Source organism: Ursus americanus, chromosome 13 (assembly GCF_024610735.1).
Source record: "Ursus americanus isolate L20-20 chromosome 13, mUrsAme1.1.p, whole genome shotgun sequence".
In the NCBI taxonomy this organism is placed as follows: domain Eukaryota; kingdom Metazoa; phylum Chordata; class Mammalia; order Carnivora; family Ursidae; genus Ursus; species Ursus americanus.
In genome coordinates, this window is record NC_142139.1 from 2,320,905 (window position 1) to 2,337,558 (window position 16,654).

The following is a 16,654-nucleotide window of genomic DNA, read 5'->3' on the forward strand; positions in this document are numbered from 1 at the left end:
GTTCTTTCTCTGCTTTTGTCCCTTCCCCTCTTCCCTTCTGCTAATAGCTAGGATGCAAGGGGAAGTTAAATAAGAGGGGTGGAAGACTTTTGCGTGTTAGGGAATAATTATTAAATCAGTATGAGTGAAACCCATGTCATTACTGCCTAAAAGTTGGGTCATTTCCATAGAAATAGGATATTTTTTTTCTAGAATGGCAAATCCACTTCGGTGGGTTCTTTCTAGTCTGAGAAGAATAGAGATAATTGTAGGTCACGTCTAAGAACACGACCTAGATGGAAAGATATCTCAAAGCCTGTGGGAAAACAAGTGAAGAAACCAAAATGTTCAGCTTGGAGAAGAAATAATGGAGCAAGACTGCTTTTCAAATTTGAAAAAAATCAGTTATTCTGGAACCACAAGGGGATGAGAAGTCAGATCAGTAGGTAAAAGCTGCAGGGAGATCAATTTTGGTTCACTCTCAGAACTTGCCAACTGTCAGAGCTATCTAAAAAGAGAACAGGAGGACAATGGGGAGCTCTCCATTGGTGGAGGCATTTGGGTGAAATGTAGCAAGATGTTGTTTTGAGCACTGGATAAGTGTTGGATTACAAAATCTGCTCCACAACCTCTGAGAGCCTCTGACTCAGAATGGAATGCCCCCAGGTCTTCCCAAAGAGATTGCTGAGCAGCTGGGCTCTAGCTTGGGAACCAGATGGGAGGACCAAAGGATGGCAGAGGGGAAAACGGGGTAGGAGGGCATGGCATACATCAGGCTGGAAATACAGAGGAGCTTTGTAGAATATGTTGGGGAATTCTAACCAGATACTGATGGAAAAATACTAATAAGGCTTATTATGAAAAAATGCCTATTCTTCTAGGAAGTTCAGGGATGTGAGTGTGTGTATATTATGTGCTCAGACCAGAGAAGAGTATCACCAATTTAATTACCAAGCTGACTTTTTTTCTATCTAGACTATACCATTTGTAAAGGGACATATGTTGGATTTCCACAATTCTGATTTTTAATGTGCATATCTTATGCAACATCCAGATTTGTGGATATTCTCATGCTAAGATCTCTAAGAAAACCCTCAAACTTACAACTTTGAGAAACAGCTGCCAAGGACATTCATTTGCTAGCTGCTCTTCCTCATGCTCATTAGGTTTTATCCCATTGTTGAACTTAATTGTGAGAGTGAAATTAATACGTGCCTCTAAGGGATAGAAGATTGTGCTATTGACAGATGTGGTGACGCCGTGAAGACACACCCTTCTGTAAATGTCAAGGCTGGACCCCTGGGGCCCTTTTCCTGAAACCCTGGTCTCTTGGGGATCAGGGTTAAAGGAAACGGACTCAGTGCTGTGTCTGCTACTGATAGCTACAAGGTATTCACTTGAAAATATATAGCAAGCAAGCAAGCCAGCTTGTCCATGCAGGTATGTCTAGTGCAGCAGAAAACAGTATTTTGAAATGCACTTCAATGGAAAAATAAACCAACAGTGAAAATAAAAGCTTCTGCCCCCAGCCCTGGCTCCCAGTCACCCTCCCCAGATGCAACCAGTTTCTTGGTTATCTTTCCAGAGATGTATTTTTCTACACAACGGTCCCCACTCTCTACCTTGCTTTTGTCACTTAAAGATTGTATCTCATAAGAGTTTACACACACGTGGTCTTTGAAGCCAGAAGTCTCGGGCTGAAACCTAGTGCCACCACGCACTAGCTTTGACCTTGAGCAGGTTACCGAAATGGAGGTAATAGTGTCTATTAAATGTACGTAAAGCGTTTAAAGTAGTGCCGGGCCCACAGTTACCGTTAACATCGTGTTAGCCATTGTTGTTGGGTATTGTCCTGTCTCGGTCCCTCCAGAACACCCTTCTTCTTCTTCAGGGCTCTTACTCCTTCTCAGATGCCCCGCCCTGTACTGAAGCAGCCAGACACTGAGGCACGTGTCAGCAGCACACGGCGGCAGCCGGTAGCCGTGCACATGTACCGTGTCACATACACTCGAACGGATCTGTAGGATAAATTCCTAGACGTGGAATTGCTCGGTCAAGGGGGGTTTGCATTTTGAAGTTTGCTAGTTTTCTCAGTTGCCCTTTATAAAAGCTGCGGCAACTTATGCTCCCACCAGTAATATTGAAGAACCACCCCCTATAGATCTTATTAAACTATTTTTTTTTTATCCTTGACAATCTTATAGGTGAAAAGGCATCTCCTTTTAATTTGGTTTTTCTCTTACTGTGAAAAGTTGACCATCTTTTCATAATCTTTTTCTATGATGCCCTTTATTTTGTGTTTTATTATTGATTTGTAAAGTTCTTTATATAAAAAGGGAACTTAGTCCTTTTCATGTTTTGCAATTTTTTTTTTTTGCTTGTCTTACTGTTTTATGGTACTTTTATCTTAAAGTGGACATTTGGAGGGCACTTGTGATGAGCACTGGGTGTTATATGTAAGTGATGAATCACTAAACTCTACTCCTGAAACCAATACTACACTATATGCTAACTACCTTGAATTTAAATAAAAACTTGAAATTACAAAAGAAAAATAAAAAGTGAAAATTTGGAAACTTCAATAAGAAATTGGCTAAATTATTAATGGTATATTTGGAACCATGAAAAATGTATTTGTTGACATAGGAAAATGGCTGATATAGTTAATGAAAAAAGCAAGTTCATATTCACGTGCCTTAGTGTTCATGTATTTACATAGGAGAGGTTCAGAAGTTAAAATGTTAGTAATTATCTCTGGCTTTTGGGATGATGGTATATTTAAATTTTCTTTATGCTTTTCTATTTATCTCTTCTTTCCTGCAGTGGGCATTACTGTATTACTTCTCTTTAAAAAAACAAAAAAATTAAGCTCTTTGCATTTGAGAGGGATATACCAGCAAACCATAATGATCTTAGTTCTACCTGGGCTGGTTCTCAGCTAGGCCAAAAATATAACAAAAAATCACTGCATTACCCCCCTCATCTTTATGACCACACAGTTAACAGGTGAAGTAATGGACATTATGTTGTTCTCTTTGTAAATTGAAAGGCACAAACTGGGACAGAGTTAAAATAAGTACATTTAAATTTTATCACCAAACTCTCTGGCCAGTTTTTGGGGATTTTTTGGGGGTCAATAATAAAAGCTACAAAAACAAAACAAAAACAAACTTTGGATATTTGTGACGCTTTAAACAGAAACCATGAAAATAATAATTTTATATTTAAACTAGTGTTTTGGAATCAGCAGTTACAACATTTAGTAGGTAACTTGTTTGGGGTGCTAGATCAGTTTTTCCCTTAGCTACTACTCCACCTTTGTCACATTCCTTTTATTAAAAAGGGAAAGAATTCTTTCTGGTAAAACAGAACCCTGGTGCCCACAGAGCCGCTCCACAGAGAAGGAGCAGCTATGGCCTCATTTATCATGTTTACATTTTAGTTTCAAACACCTGTACAAAGGATGCTTTGGCTCTTTTTGGGGTGTCTTGGTCTGTTAGGTTGTTTGCAGGCCGTGTCTGGCATAGAGATATTAGTGTACATTCCACAGGGTCTTAAGGTAATCCTTGTTTTCTTCAAACTTTCAGGTTAACTGTAATAACCTTGTATCTTAGTCTTAACCCAAATACCTGTGATGATTCAAGGCTGACTTATGGGGAGACATTTAAGCCCCATCTAAATGTTTTGGCCCAAAATGTTGTTTGGATTAATTCGATGGGGCCCAGGGTGGGGAGGAGGATACAAAATTATGTGTGTTTTCAGTGAGTTGAGTACATGCCTCAAAGACCTATTGCCCTGCAGGGTTTTTTGCTATGTTCTTAGAATGTCATTTATTCAACAAATGACACCAAAGCCCTACATATGCTAGGATATAAAGTGGGGTGGTTTGGAGGAAAGGTTGGTTCTGACATCACCGAGTTCACGGTCTCCTGGGGGACAGAAACCCATAAACCAGTGATTCCAGTCTGGAGGCAGCCAGGGCCGCACAGCGGGTCAGGCAGGTCTGAGCTCAAACCATTACCCTGGGCCTCACTGGCAGGGCGATACCTTGGGTGCCTTCACCGCTCCAGGGATTAGCTTCTGCAGCCACAAAACAAGCCGAACTCATGTTCCCTTCAGAGACTTGTTAGCAGGGCTAACGGTGCCCCCGTAGAGAGGCCCAAGAGCCTGGCACCGTGAAGTACACGCAAATCACCTGCTCGGTCCTTTGAATGCTCCTAGGGGACTCCGTAGAGAAGTCACTTGAGGAGTGGGACATCCCCCAGATTATCATGTCTTAGAGTAAGCAGAAGAAAGAAAGGATGGTGTATCTTCTAACTGGGAAATAAGTAGTATTTCTACCAAAACAGGTACAGGTGTTTAACATTCCAACCACATACTTCTTAGGGATAATTCAGCGCTGAAACACCGTGTGGTTTTTCAGCAGCTGTAATAAAACAGCTGGGGGGGAATGTCATTTGCGCATGGACTGAGTTTCAAAATACTACTTGCAACTTTCTCTCTCTTGAGAAGCGGTATCCCCCATTTCACTGCGGCTTAAACTACCCCCCAGCCCCACACCGCCGTGGCGGTGACTCTAACAATAGAGGGAAGCAAACTCTGCAGCCCCGGGCGCAGAGGACATCATCAAAGTGACCTGTCCAAAGTGGAAGTTTTTAATATTGTGTATGTGTATATGTAATAAAAAATTTATGATAATTATATGTATTATAGATTTGTTTTGATGTAAAAGTGTCTTCAACAACTTACCTACAAATAAAATTGATGCTCCAGAAAGATGTAGCCGTTTCCAGAACACCTCTGCATCTTCTTGGGGTTAGGGGTACTCTAGTGAGAAGCATAGCAAACTGACCCTTTCAAAGGACCTTCTTGCTTTAGAGATTTTTTTTTAAAAAAGCAGAGAGAAGAAAGAGTAAACATATCTAGTGCCTCTTTAGACTGCCATCTTCTCTACTGCCTGGACATTAATTATCCACGTAGAAAATTCTCCCTGACAACTCAGAGTCAGCCAGCCTGACAACACAGTCATACTTCGGTGAGGCCGGGGGATGGTGAGCTCTGTCTGCGTGTGGGTGTCTGATCACGTCCAACAGGAAATACAGTGTCAGGGTTACTCATTACTGTGTCCTGGGCATAATTTGCGCTCTCCACGAGCCCAGTGTTTTCTGTAAACACAAGGCACAGAATTTAAGGGAGGCATAGAAATAGGTCCTAATTTTTCTCCCCAACTCTGGAATTCTGTACAAGTGACTGTCCCAGTTTGCAGTTCATTCAAAGTGCACCAGCCACCCATGCTGTCGGTGCTAGAAAGGGACGTCGGCACGGACACACAGCCCTGCTTTTCCCATTCCAGGTGGACAGTATCTCACAGTGTCGGGAGCCAAAGGCCCGGGGGGAAAGGCCGCTCGCTTGGTGCTACCTCTCGGCCGCCTCCTGCACTCAGGGGACCTGTGCCTGTCGTTCAGGCACAAGGTGACGGGGCTGCACTCCGGCGCGCTCCAGGTGTTTGTGAGAAAACACGGTGCCCACGGAGCAGCCCTGTGGGGAAGAAACGGTGGCCATGGCTGGAGGCACACACAGATCACCTTGCGAGGGGCTGACGTCAAGAGCGTAAGTAGAACTGCCAAGGAGGCAGAGCCTGGGCGGTTTTCCTTTCATAGGAGAACTTAGGGTCTGAATCTGGAGCAGCTTTGTTCTCCTCATTCATTCAGGCACAAAGGTTTGTGGTTTTCTGGCTATGAGAACCCCATTCTCTGCCTCTCCCTAAAATCCCTTTTGCTGCTGCTTACCTTCTTCACTGCAACCCATGACCACCACCACGGTCCCCCCGCCTGGTGAAAAGCCTCATTTTTAATGAAAAAAGTTCAGGAGTTAAAAAAGTTAACAACTTGAAAGGGCAGAGGTGTGAGCTTAACCGACCCTGCTTTTCCTTTTTCTGCAACGCCTTTACTTTTCAGAGTTACCCTAAAGGGTTTTTGGGTGTTTTGTTTTGTTTTTTTTGAAATATTTCTTTAAAGTCTAATTTTGCCTCAGAGATCATAGTTAAGCAGCCTTGGGTGGAAACTGAGAACAATATGCTTGGAAAGCCCTATTCTATTCAGGACAGGATGTGGGAAAAGCTTTGATTGAACACATAAATTTTATCTCGACTAATCAAATCACAGGTAGCAATGAAATGATCTCTAGCAAACCACCAAAATGGTGCATTTGGAAAAGCGTCTTTATGCTCATATTCAAACTTGCCATTAGGAGATTCTGCATCTAGGACTTTAGAAACTACATTAGAAGGGATAGACTCCATTAATACAGCTTTTATCAGTCTTGGATTTGTTTCACTCTTCGAAAAAAATATTGTTTGGAAAAATAGTCATTTCAAGTCACAGCATGGAAAGGTTTGTTTTTAAAAGCGCAGGGTGCCCTACAGACGATAAAGTGCAAGCAAGTGAGCCGTACGCAAGTACGACAGCACCGAGTCCGTTGTGGCGCTCGGCTCGAATCCACTTTCGGCGACAAAGCCAGCTTAACGCAAGGGGGAAAGAGCACACGTCTAGGACAGGCCACACGACTGTGACCTGCCAGACCTCGGGCTCTCATTCCTACACCTTTATATTCCGTCTCACTGTTTACCTTGTAACCTGGGGAATCTTTGGCAAAGTAACCCCCTCATCAGCATTCCTAAACTGAAGCAGTCTGTCGTTCAGAATGGCTTTTTTTAAACAGTAACTGCTTCTCAGTGATGTGGTCCGACGAACAGATTACTGACGCTTCGAGTTTCTGCCAAAAGGCCAGCCTCAGGAGGCACTGATTATGTTCTGGGCTTTCCTTCTGCCAAGGTCACTATTTGGTTTGGGGGAAAGTTTGCCTTTATTTTGTGAAACGAGTGGGCGCTGGGAAGGGGCAGAGGAGGCTTGACTGGTGTGTGCGTTCTCTCCCCAGGTCATCTTCAGAGGTGAAAGGAGGCGTGGCCACACGGGGGAGATTGGATTGGATGATGTGAGCCTGAGAAAAGGCCACTGCTCTGAAGAACGGGAGCAACTCCCCAACTAGCAATGAACCCCTGTTGCTCTTTTCTTTTTCCAATCTTCACCTCCTGTCCTCTCCTCCCTCTTATCAGGCCTAGGAGAAGAATGGGTCAGTGGGTCAGGAGAAAGTCTGGTGGGTGACCCACACCTCGTGGCCTGCTTTTGTGCAATTCCAATGAACAGGGACACCCTCCTTGAAATACAAGGGGTGCCTGTAGCCGCAGGCCAGCCAGCTCCGGGCGCTCCCTTCCAGCCTACGGCTCTCTCAGGAAGGCCTTCGGCAGCTGTGCCAACCTCCATCCTGGTTACGAGGTGTTCCTAGTAGCAGATTACAGGAGAAGTTTTCAAAAGAAATCTGTGCAAATGGCCATTCTGTTATCTGTTCAGTGTTGCACCATGAGTAGTATTGACCCCCCTAAGATATGTTGTACAATGTGCTTGTGAAACTGGTCTCTCCCCTTCCCTGCTTAGCTCTGGCCTGACCTGAACTCTGACTTTGACTGCCATTCACTTCATAAAAGAAGGGTGTGTAACATATCAAGATGCATTTATTCTCGTTATCTGTATTTTTCTTTTAAAGACAATTACGTAGAGTGGGCATGTAATCCCTCATTAGTAGTATTGTGTTTTGTGTAAATGTGCTATTAAGACTAGTTACGTGTTCCTAATATTTACAGACTCTAGTTGCAAAGGAAAAGGCAGCTTGTGATCTCTTGAATTAAAAACTACCCGGTGAAATGTCATCCAGTTCCATGACCTTATTTTGGCAGCAAGAGAAAATCAGAAGAGATGTCAGGTGTGGTAGCGGAGGGATGAAGTCTTCCATGGCCTTGAGTCTGACGCTGTAAAGGATAGTGAACCCGCCAGGTAGACAGGAAGCTGCAGTCACCATACAAAACCCTGTTTCAGGTTATACTTTAAAACGAATAGTTTTTATAATCACATGGCTCTCTGGTAATCTGTAAAAAGCTTTCTAAAAGTTCGGGTTGTTTCAGAGAAGAGATTCTGTTTCTGGAAGGGCGAGGGGAAAAGGGGGGAGCTCTGTTGGAACAGATTTTCATACTAATTTTTAAGTCCATATACAGTGAGGCAGGTCTAGCTCATAACTTACGTGCGATCTTGTCAGAACCGGATTGGAAGCGAGTCCTATGCTTGAGGGCATTTTGTTGGATTCACGCGCAACATCAGAGCAGGAGGACAAGATTGGAATTCTAGCATCTAGGAGCCCCCCAACTACATTCCCTCCCTGGCTATTTTACCTTCATATTAAAAAACAGACAACTTTTATAAGGCAACTTACTCCTGAGGCTTTTCTTCATTTCTGATTAAGTAATCAAAATATTTTCTGCTGTTTTTGCCAGGAATCACAAAGATGATTAAAGGGTTGGAAAAAAAGATCTATGATGAAAAATTAAAGGAACTGGGATTATCCAGCGTGGAGAAGAGAAGACTGAGGGGCAAACCATTGCTGGTTTTCCAGTGTATGAATGGTTGGTACAGAGAGGATGGTGACCAGCTGTTCTCCATATGTGCTAAGAATAGAACAAGAGGAAACAGGCCTAGACTGGAGTGCGAGGGGGCATTTCCTGGCAGGGACAATTGTTAAATTAGAATCCTTTAAGAAAAAAAAAAGAATCTCTCTCTCTCTCTCTCTCTCTCTCTCTCTCTCCCTTTCTCTTTTCTCTTTCTTTTTGAGTCTTTTAAACAATTAGATAAAAATCTCTCTATTTAAAATGGTTAAAGATGTTCTTATGTCACGCTAGAGTAACAGATTACAGAACCTTCCGAAAGATGTTTTGATCCTATTGCTATGTAATGAAAATCTTCAGAACTGAGTCATTTGGACAAGGCCGGGGTCTAATTTAGGCATTTATCTCTTGGCCCCTAATGGAAGAGAATCAAAAGGGGAAAGCCCACCAAATGCAGAGCTCACTAAAAGATCTCTCTATGGCAAACCTAGCAGGATTAAAACAGGAAAAAAACAACAACAACAACATCTCGTATTCTTAAAAGAGTATGATGGACATGTATTTTAGTATCTTGATATCCCAATGTGGTAGGGTTCATTTTTTTTTTTCCCTTCCTTGGTAAAGGTATAACCCTTTCACTTGCTCAGTGGATGATATTTCAGGTTTTCAAAGAGACCGTAGTAAGGAACGGAGGTTAGAGAGTTTTGTTTATCTGGTGTGTTCTCTCTGCAATGTGTGTGACAGCTTAACTTGGCCCCTGGTACAGACTGCCCTGCTCAGCCCCTGCTCAGGATCCTTGCCTCACCGAACCACTGCAGTTCACTTTCTTTTGTCAATTGGAATCTCCCAGGTTCCACAAAATGGTTTTTTTTTTTTTTTTTTGTTTTGTTTTGTTTTTTTGAAAAATAATTATAACAGAAGATCTTTTGTCATTTGACTTGGTGGAGGCAGGACCAGAGCAGGAGGTAAATCGGTGAGCCTTCGAGTAGGGGCCAGGCGGTAGGGCTTTAGATCCACTGGTAATGATTCCTTTCCTTTGTGGTCCTATAACTGCACAACTGAAGAGGAAAGGGGGAAATAATTGAAAATGTCACTTTTAGGTGCCAATACTACATTGCACTAAGCTGACAGAAGTTATCCAAAGTACTGTATAACATCTTGTTTATTATTTAATGTTTTTCTAAAGTGAAAATGTTAGTGGTTTTCCAAACAGCCGAATAAAGATAATTCTTTGTAAATAAAAGCACTGTTAATGATACCTGTTGTCTGTTACTGTTTTGAGTTTTGTTTTGTTGATTGGGAGAATATTGGAGTAGTTTGAAGTTTTACAAAAGTCATCTCTTGTAGAACCCCTTTATTTCTTGGAAGACTGGGAATGAAACTGTTGCCCACATCAGGATGCTTTCTAGGCTATGAAATGGGGGAGACCCTTTTATCAGCCGCTCAGGGAGAGCTCAGACGATCACTACAGCAACGGGCCGTGCCTGGGCAGCTTGCGGTAGCTGTTTTCTCATATCTCACTTAGTTGTAAACATTAGCCTCAAGTCCTTTCCTAAGAAGGCAGGATAAGCTAGAATATATAAATATATATGACTTCTAAGTGAAGTCTTTTACTAGTGTTGGTTTTGTTAACTTACAATAGTTTATTCCTATTCCAATAAACTTTCCTGATGGAGAAAACAACTATAAGGAAACGAACCTAATGAAATCAGGCAGGATTAAAAGTTAGTCCTCCTGAGAAGGTAATAAAAAGAACCCCCCACTCTGGCACTGCAAACTGCAGTGGGGAGTGATAGTACTGGGGGACCTTGAACAAATTTTCCTGTCCCAGGGCATAGGAGAAACACTGCAGTTTTAAAAGAGCAACTAGTATACAAAAGGTCCAGCCCTAGCCAAAGATGCAGAGAAGGGGGAAGCCTCTTGCACTGTTGGTGGGAATGCAAACTGGTGCAGCCACCCTGGAGAACAGTATGGAGGCTCCTCAAAAAGTTAAAAATAGGACTGTCCTACCATCTGGCAATTGCACTGCTAGGTATTTACCCAAAGAATACAAAAATACTAATTCAAAAGGATATATACACCCTGATGTTTACAGCAGCGTTATCTATAATAACCAAATTATAGAAAGAGCCCAAATGTCCATGGACTGATGAATAAAGAAGAAGTGTATACATACACACATACACACATGGGCACACACAAATGGACTATTAGCCATCAAAAGGAATGAAATCTTGCCAGTTGGGCAACATAGATGGAGCTAAAGAGTATTAAGCTAAGTGAAATAAGTCAGAGAAAGACAAATACCATATGATTCCACTCATGTGGAATTTAAGAAACAAACAATCATGAGGGGGAAGAACGAGTAAAACTAAAGAACAGACCCTTAACTGTAGAGAACAAATCGATGGTTAGCAGAGGGGAGACGGGTGGAAGGACGGGTGAAATAGGTGATGGGGACTAAGGAGTGCACCTGTGCTGAGCACCAGGTGCTGCAGATAAGTGTTGAATCACTGAATTTTACACTTGGAACTAATATTACACTGTACGTTAGCTGGAATTTAAGTAAAAACAAAACAAAAAGAACAAAAGATCCAGGCTTAAAGTGCTGCCATATGATAGGAAAGCTGCTGGAACTTTCTGCTGGTCAGAGGGGCTGGTGAGTGCCATGACTTACATTCCCCATCCACCTCGAAAGCATGGATGAAAGCAGTCCAGGTGCCCAAGCCAGCCTCCCATGTCAGGAGCCCCGGGCCCCTAGCCTACACCAGCCCGAGCAGCTCTACAGTGAGGGGGCCCAGCACAGCAGAGCACAGCACACAATGGGACATCTCTGGTCAGCATTCACTACAGCTCCCACTGTGTCACCAAAGTAAGGGGCAAAATGCACCCTGGAACTCTCCAGGCCTATACCACTCAGCCCCAGACAACTTGCTAGGGTGCCCAGGACCCCATGGACCACACTGCATCTCAGCTCCAGCTGCCCTGCCAGGGAGCTCTCTCTGCAGAAAGCCTCAGGACACACTGGCTTGCACCCACTTCAGCTCCCGCTGTCCTGCCAGCATGCCCTCTGCGTAGAGAGCCCTGCAACCTCCCCCAGGCCCTGCTCACTTCAGCTCTGGCCATCCCACCAGGGCAGCTCCAGCACAGAGTGCCCTGGGACCTCCCAGCCATGGCAGCCACAGTTCCAGTCAGCCAAACCTACCAAGCACACAGAGTCTGCACCAGGGATGACCATAAACAAACCAATCCTTCAAGTTTCAAGGTAGCTATTCTGCCTAATTTATAGAAACAAACACAGAAAGTCAAGCAAAATGTGGAGACAGGGGAATATGGTCCAAATGAAAAAACAAGACAACCCCCCCATCCACAAAAGTAAATGAAATGGAGATAAGCCATATGCCAGATAAAGAGTTTCCAGTAATGATCGTAAAGATGCTCACTGGGCTGGAGAGAAGAGTGGAAGAGCTCACTGAGGATTTCGGCGAAGAGATACAAAATGTAGAAAAGAACTAATCAGAGTTGAAGAATACAATAATTGAATGAAAAACACACTAGAGGGAATCAACAGTGGATTAGCAGATGCAGAACAGTGTTCTAGAAGATGGGGTAATGGAAAGTACTCCAGCTGAACAACAAAAAGAAAAAAGAATTTTAAAAATAAGGGTAGATTAAGGGATCTCCTGGACAACATCAAGCGAACAAGTATTTGCCTTAGAGGGGTCCCAGAAGAAGAGGAGAGAAGGACCAGAAAACTTGTTTGAAGAAATAACAGCTGAAAACTTCCCTAACTTAGGGAATGAAACAGACATCCTCCAAGTTCAGGAAGCACAGAGTTCCAAACAAGATGAACCTAAGGAGGTCCACACTGCAATACATAATTATTAAAATATCCAAGATAATAGAAAGAGTTTTAAAAGTAGCAAAAGAAGCAAAAAATTACATACAAGGGAAACCCCATAAGGCTATCAGCTGATTTTTCCACAGAAACTTTGGAGGCAAAAGACAGTGGCATGACCTATTCAAGCCCTGAGAGGGAAAAAAACCTATAACCCAGAATACTCTACCCAGCAAGGTTATCATTCAGAATTGAAGGAGAGAGAAAGAGTTTCCCAGAAAGATAAAAGTTAAAGGAGCTCATCACCACTAAGCTGACCTTACAAGAAATAAAGGGGCATCTTTAAGTGGAAAAGGCCATAATTAGCTGTAAGAAAATTATGAATAAAAAGATATAAAATATGACAACACATATATAAAACATGAAGGAGGGAGTAGAAAAAAAATTTTTTAATGTGTTTGAATTTAAGTGACCATCAACTTAATATAGAGACTGCAGTATACTTAGGATGCTATGTATGAACTTCATGGTAACCACAACTCCAACACTACAACAGATACACGAAAGTAGGGGAAAGCCAAGCATAACACTACAGAAACTCAATCATGGAAAGAACAAAAAAATGAGAAAGGAACAGGGGAGAACTATAAAAACAACTAGAAAACAATTAACAACATGGCAATAATAGCTATAAATAATTACTTTAAATTATTTAAATGAACCTAGAGGGTATTATGCTAAGTGAAATAATAGATGGGCAAATACAATGATTTCACTTATATCTGGACTCTGAAAAACAAATGAATAAACAAAAAGCAGAATCAGACCCACAAATACAGAGAGTGATGGTTTCCAGAGGAAAGGTGAGGATGGGCAAAGTGGGTGAAGGGGAGTGGGAGACACAGACTTCCAGTGAGGGAATGAATAAATCGTGAAGGTAAAATGCATAGCATAGGGAATATAGCCAATGGTATTGTAATAATGTTGTATGGTGACAGATGGTAGGTCCACTTGTGAGGAGCATAGCGTAACATACAGAATTGTCAAAATCACTTGTACACCTGAAACTAATATCACATTGTGTTTCAACTATACTTCTATAAAAAAAAATCAGCAAAAAAAAGTTCATTCTCCTGCAGAATTTTAAAAATGTGCTCAATGGCTTCTTTCTTTCTAATAGGGAACACTTATCAGCTGGGAAACTCAAATTTTGGATAAATACATACTTTAAGCAAAAGGTAAGAAAAACTAGTTTCCTTTTCTCAGAGATGTTTCCTTATTTCAGAGATGTTTCCTAATGATCCCTAGGAGATCCAAGAAAATTCAGGTTTTCTGAGTATGTTAACTAAGAAGATAAACCTCTTCTGAAACCTATTTGAGGTTGGGGGTTGGAGGAAGCAGATAAGTATGAGATTCCGGGGTCCAGTTCACTGATTTACTTGGCAGATTTTGCAGCACTTACTATGTGCATGACTCTGGTGTACAACAGTAAGCCGACTTCCCCTTGTGGGGTTGCAGTCTAGAGAGGAAGATGGACATTTATCAAGTAATATAAAATAAATGCAAAATAACCATTCTGAAAAATAGTATGTGGTACCTTGAAGGCTCTGAAAGCATGGTGGGTTCCAGGACTTTGGGCCCACCACTTTCCAAACTCTGATGTGCATGGGAATCACCGAAAGGTCTTATTAAAATTCAGCTTCTGATTCAGTGTATTTAGAGTGGGGCATGAGATTCTGTTTTTCTAACCAGCTCCTAGGTGATGCCCACCAAGTTCTGGGGCCTACTTCGAGTAACAAGGGCTTAATGCTAATACACAGAGGAGCACACTGCCTCTCTCTGTCAACACTCACTGGTAGAAGGACTGAAGTTCCATGCCTGTAAGATCTACATTCACAAAAATTTACTAAATTCCGATGCATCTTTTTCTTTCAAAAAATGTTTGGGTCTCAACAGAGAATATCAATAAATAGACAGATATTTTAAAAGAACAGAAATTCTGAATATAATAAATACTATTACTAAAATGAAAAGTTCACTAAGGTATTCAACAGCAGATCTGAACTGGCAGGAGAAAGAATCAGTCAACTTGAAAAGGGGTCAGTTGATATCATCCAGTCTGAGGAACATAAGGATAAAGCTTCAATAAGGACAAAACAACTAGACTAAAGATCAACAAGGACTAGAAGACTTGAAAAATTCTATAAACCAACCAGACCTAACACGCATCCATAGAACACTCTGCCCAATAACACAAGAATATACATTTTTCTCAAGTGCACGGAGATGTTGGCAGACCATAAGTTAGGCCATACAACAATATCAATAAATGTAAAAATATTGAAATTATACAAAATATGTTATTCAACCACAATGGAATGAAATCAGTAACAGAGGGAAATTTGGGAAATTTACAAATATATGGAAATTAAACAACATGCTCATAATCAATGGCTGAAAGAAGAAACCATGGAAAAATTAGTATTTTGAGATTGATAAAAATGAAAACGCAACATGCCCAAATGTATGGGATACAGCTAAAACACTGCATATAGGGACATTTCTATTTGCAAATGCCTACATTAAAAAAGAAGAAAGAAGTCAAATTAATAATGTAACCTTCAACCTTATAAAATTAGAAAAAGAAGAGCAAATTAAATCACAATAAGCAGAAGAAAGGAAATAAAGATTTGAGAATAGAAATGAACAGAAAAACAATATAAAAAATCAATGAAAGTAAAAGTTGGCTCTTTGATAAGATGAACGAAATTTATGAAAATTTAGCTAGTTTAAGCGAGAAAAAATAAAAGGCTTAAGTCAATAAAATCAAAACGAAAGAGGGAACATACCACTGACCTTACAGAAATATAGAGGATTAGAAGAGACTATTCTGAACTATTTTATACCAACAAATAAGATAACCTAGATCATATGGACAGAGTCTTAGACACAAACTACTGAAACTGAATCAAAAAGAAATACAAAACCTGAATATACCACTTGCAAGTAAATAGATTGAACTAATAATCAAAAATTTTCCACAACAGAAAGACAATACCCAAATTAGCTTCAGTGATGAAGGCTACCAAATGTTTAAGAATCAACACCAAGTCTTTATAAATTCTTAAAGAACTGGAAAAGGAAACACTCCTCAACTCATTCTGTAAGACCAGTGAATAGAATAGTTTGGAGATTATTGCCATCTTAACGACATTAAGTGTCCTTTCATGAACATGGGACACAGCAAAGGCCATGCTCAGAGGGACTTATAGCAGTAAACACCAGTAAATACTGAAAGAGAAGAATCAATTTAGATGAAGAAACTAAATTTACCTGAAGAAACTAGAAAAACAAGTGCAAATTAAACCCAAAGCTAACATAAGGAAAATAAAGATTCAAGCAAAATTAAATGTAATACAAAATAAAAACAACACACAGAACCAACAAAATGAAAAACTTTTCTTGAAAAAAAATCAACAAAATTTAAGAACGGTTAGCTAGTATAACAAAGAAAAAAAAAGAGAAAAGACACAAATAATTAAAATCAGGAATGAAAGTGGGACATGATACCAACCTTACGGAAATAAAGAGGATGGTAAGAGAATACTATAAACAATTGTATGCCAACAAATTAGATAACCTAGATGAAATGGACCCATTCCTACAAACAAACAAATTACCAAAAAGAACTCAAAAAATGAAAATCTCAACACACTTATGACAAGTAAAGAGACTGAAGTAGTAATCAAAACCTGCCAGCAAAGAAAAGTGCAGGATCAAATGTCTTCACTGGTGAATTCTACCCAAATTTAAAGAATTAACATGAAATCTTCTCAAACTCTTCCAAGAAGGGAACACTTCCTGACTCATCCTATGAGGCCAGTAGTGTTCTGATACCAAAACTAGATAAAGAGATCACAAGAAAATATAGACCAATATTCCTTATAAATATGGGTACAAATATCCTCAACAAAATACTAGTAAATCATATCCAATAGCACATTAAAAAGATTATACAATTACACCTCATGATGGATTTATGCCAGGAATGCAAAGGTGGTTTAAAATAAGAAAATCAACCATGCAACACTTCACTGGATAGCCTAACTAAAGCAATTAGACAAGAAATAAAAAGTACTGAAAAGGATGAGGTAAAACTATTTGTATTTGCAGCAGACATGATCCTCTGTATAGAAAACCCCATGAATCTACAGAAAAGCTACTAAAGCTGGTAAACAAATCAGCCGAGTTGCAGGCCACAAGATTAACACTGAAAACTCAGTTGATTTTTTGTGCATCAGTAATGAACAATATGAAAAGAAAATTTAAAAAACCAATTTCTTTGC

At 40.7% G+C, this 16,654-nt stretch overlaps 1 protein-coding gene across 7 annotated transcripts in view; it reads left to right on the forward strand.

Annotated features, from left to right (window-relative positions):
* The window catches only part of NPNT (nephronectin), a 79,787-nt gene extending 70,059 nt beyond the window's left edge, over nucleotides 1–9,728 (forward strand). For 4 of the 7 annotated variants that reach the window (XM_045799220.2, XM_045799221.2, XM_045799222.2 and 1 more), the window contains 2 exons: nucleotides 5,333–5,589; nucleotides 6,916–7,027. In XM_045799220.2, coding sequence (XP_045655176.1) covers nucleotides 5,333–5,589; nucleotides 6,916–7,026 — 368 coding nt within the window. In that variant the 3' untranslated portion in view covers nucleotide 7,027. The other 3 variants (XM_087866380.1, XM_045799224.2, XM_087866379.1) reach the window with 3 other exon arrangements.
* Nucleotides 9,729–16,654: the final 6,926 nt, after the last annotated feature.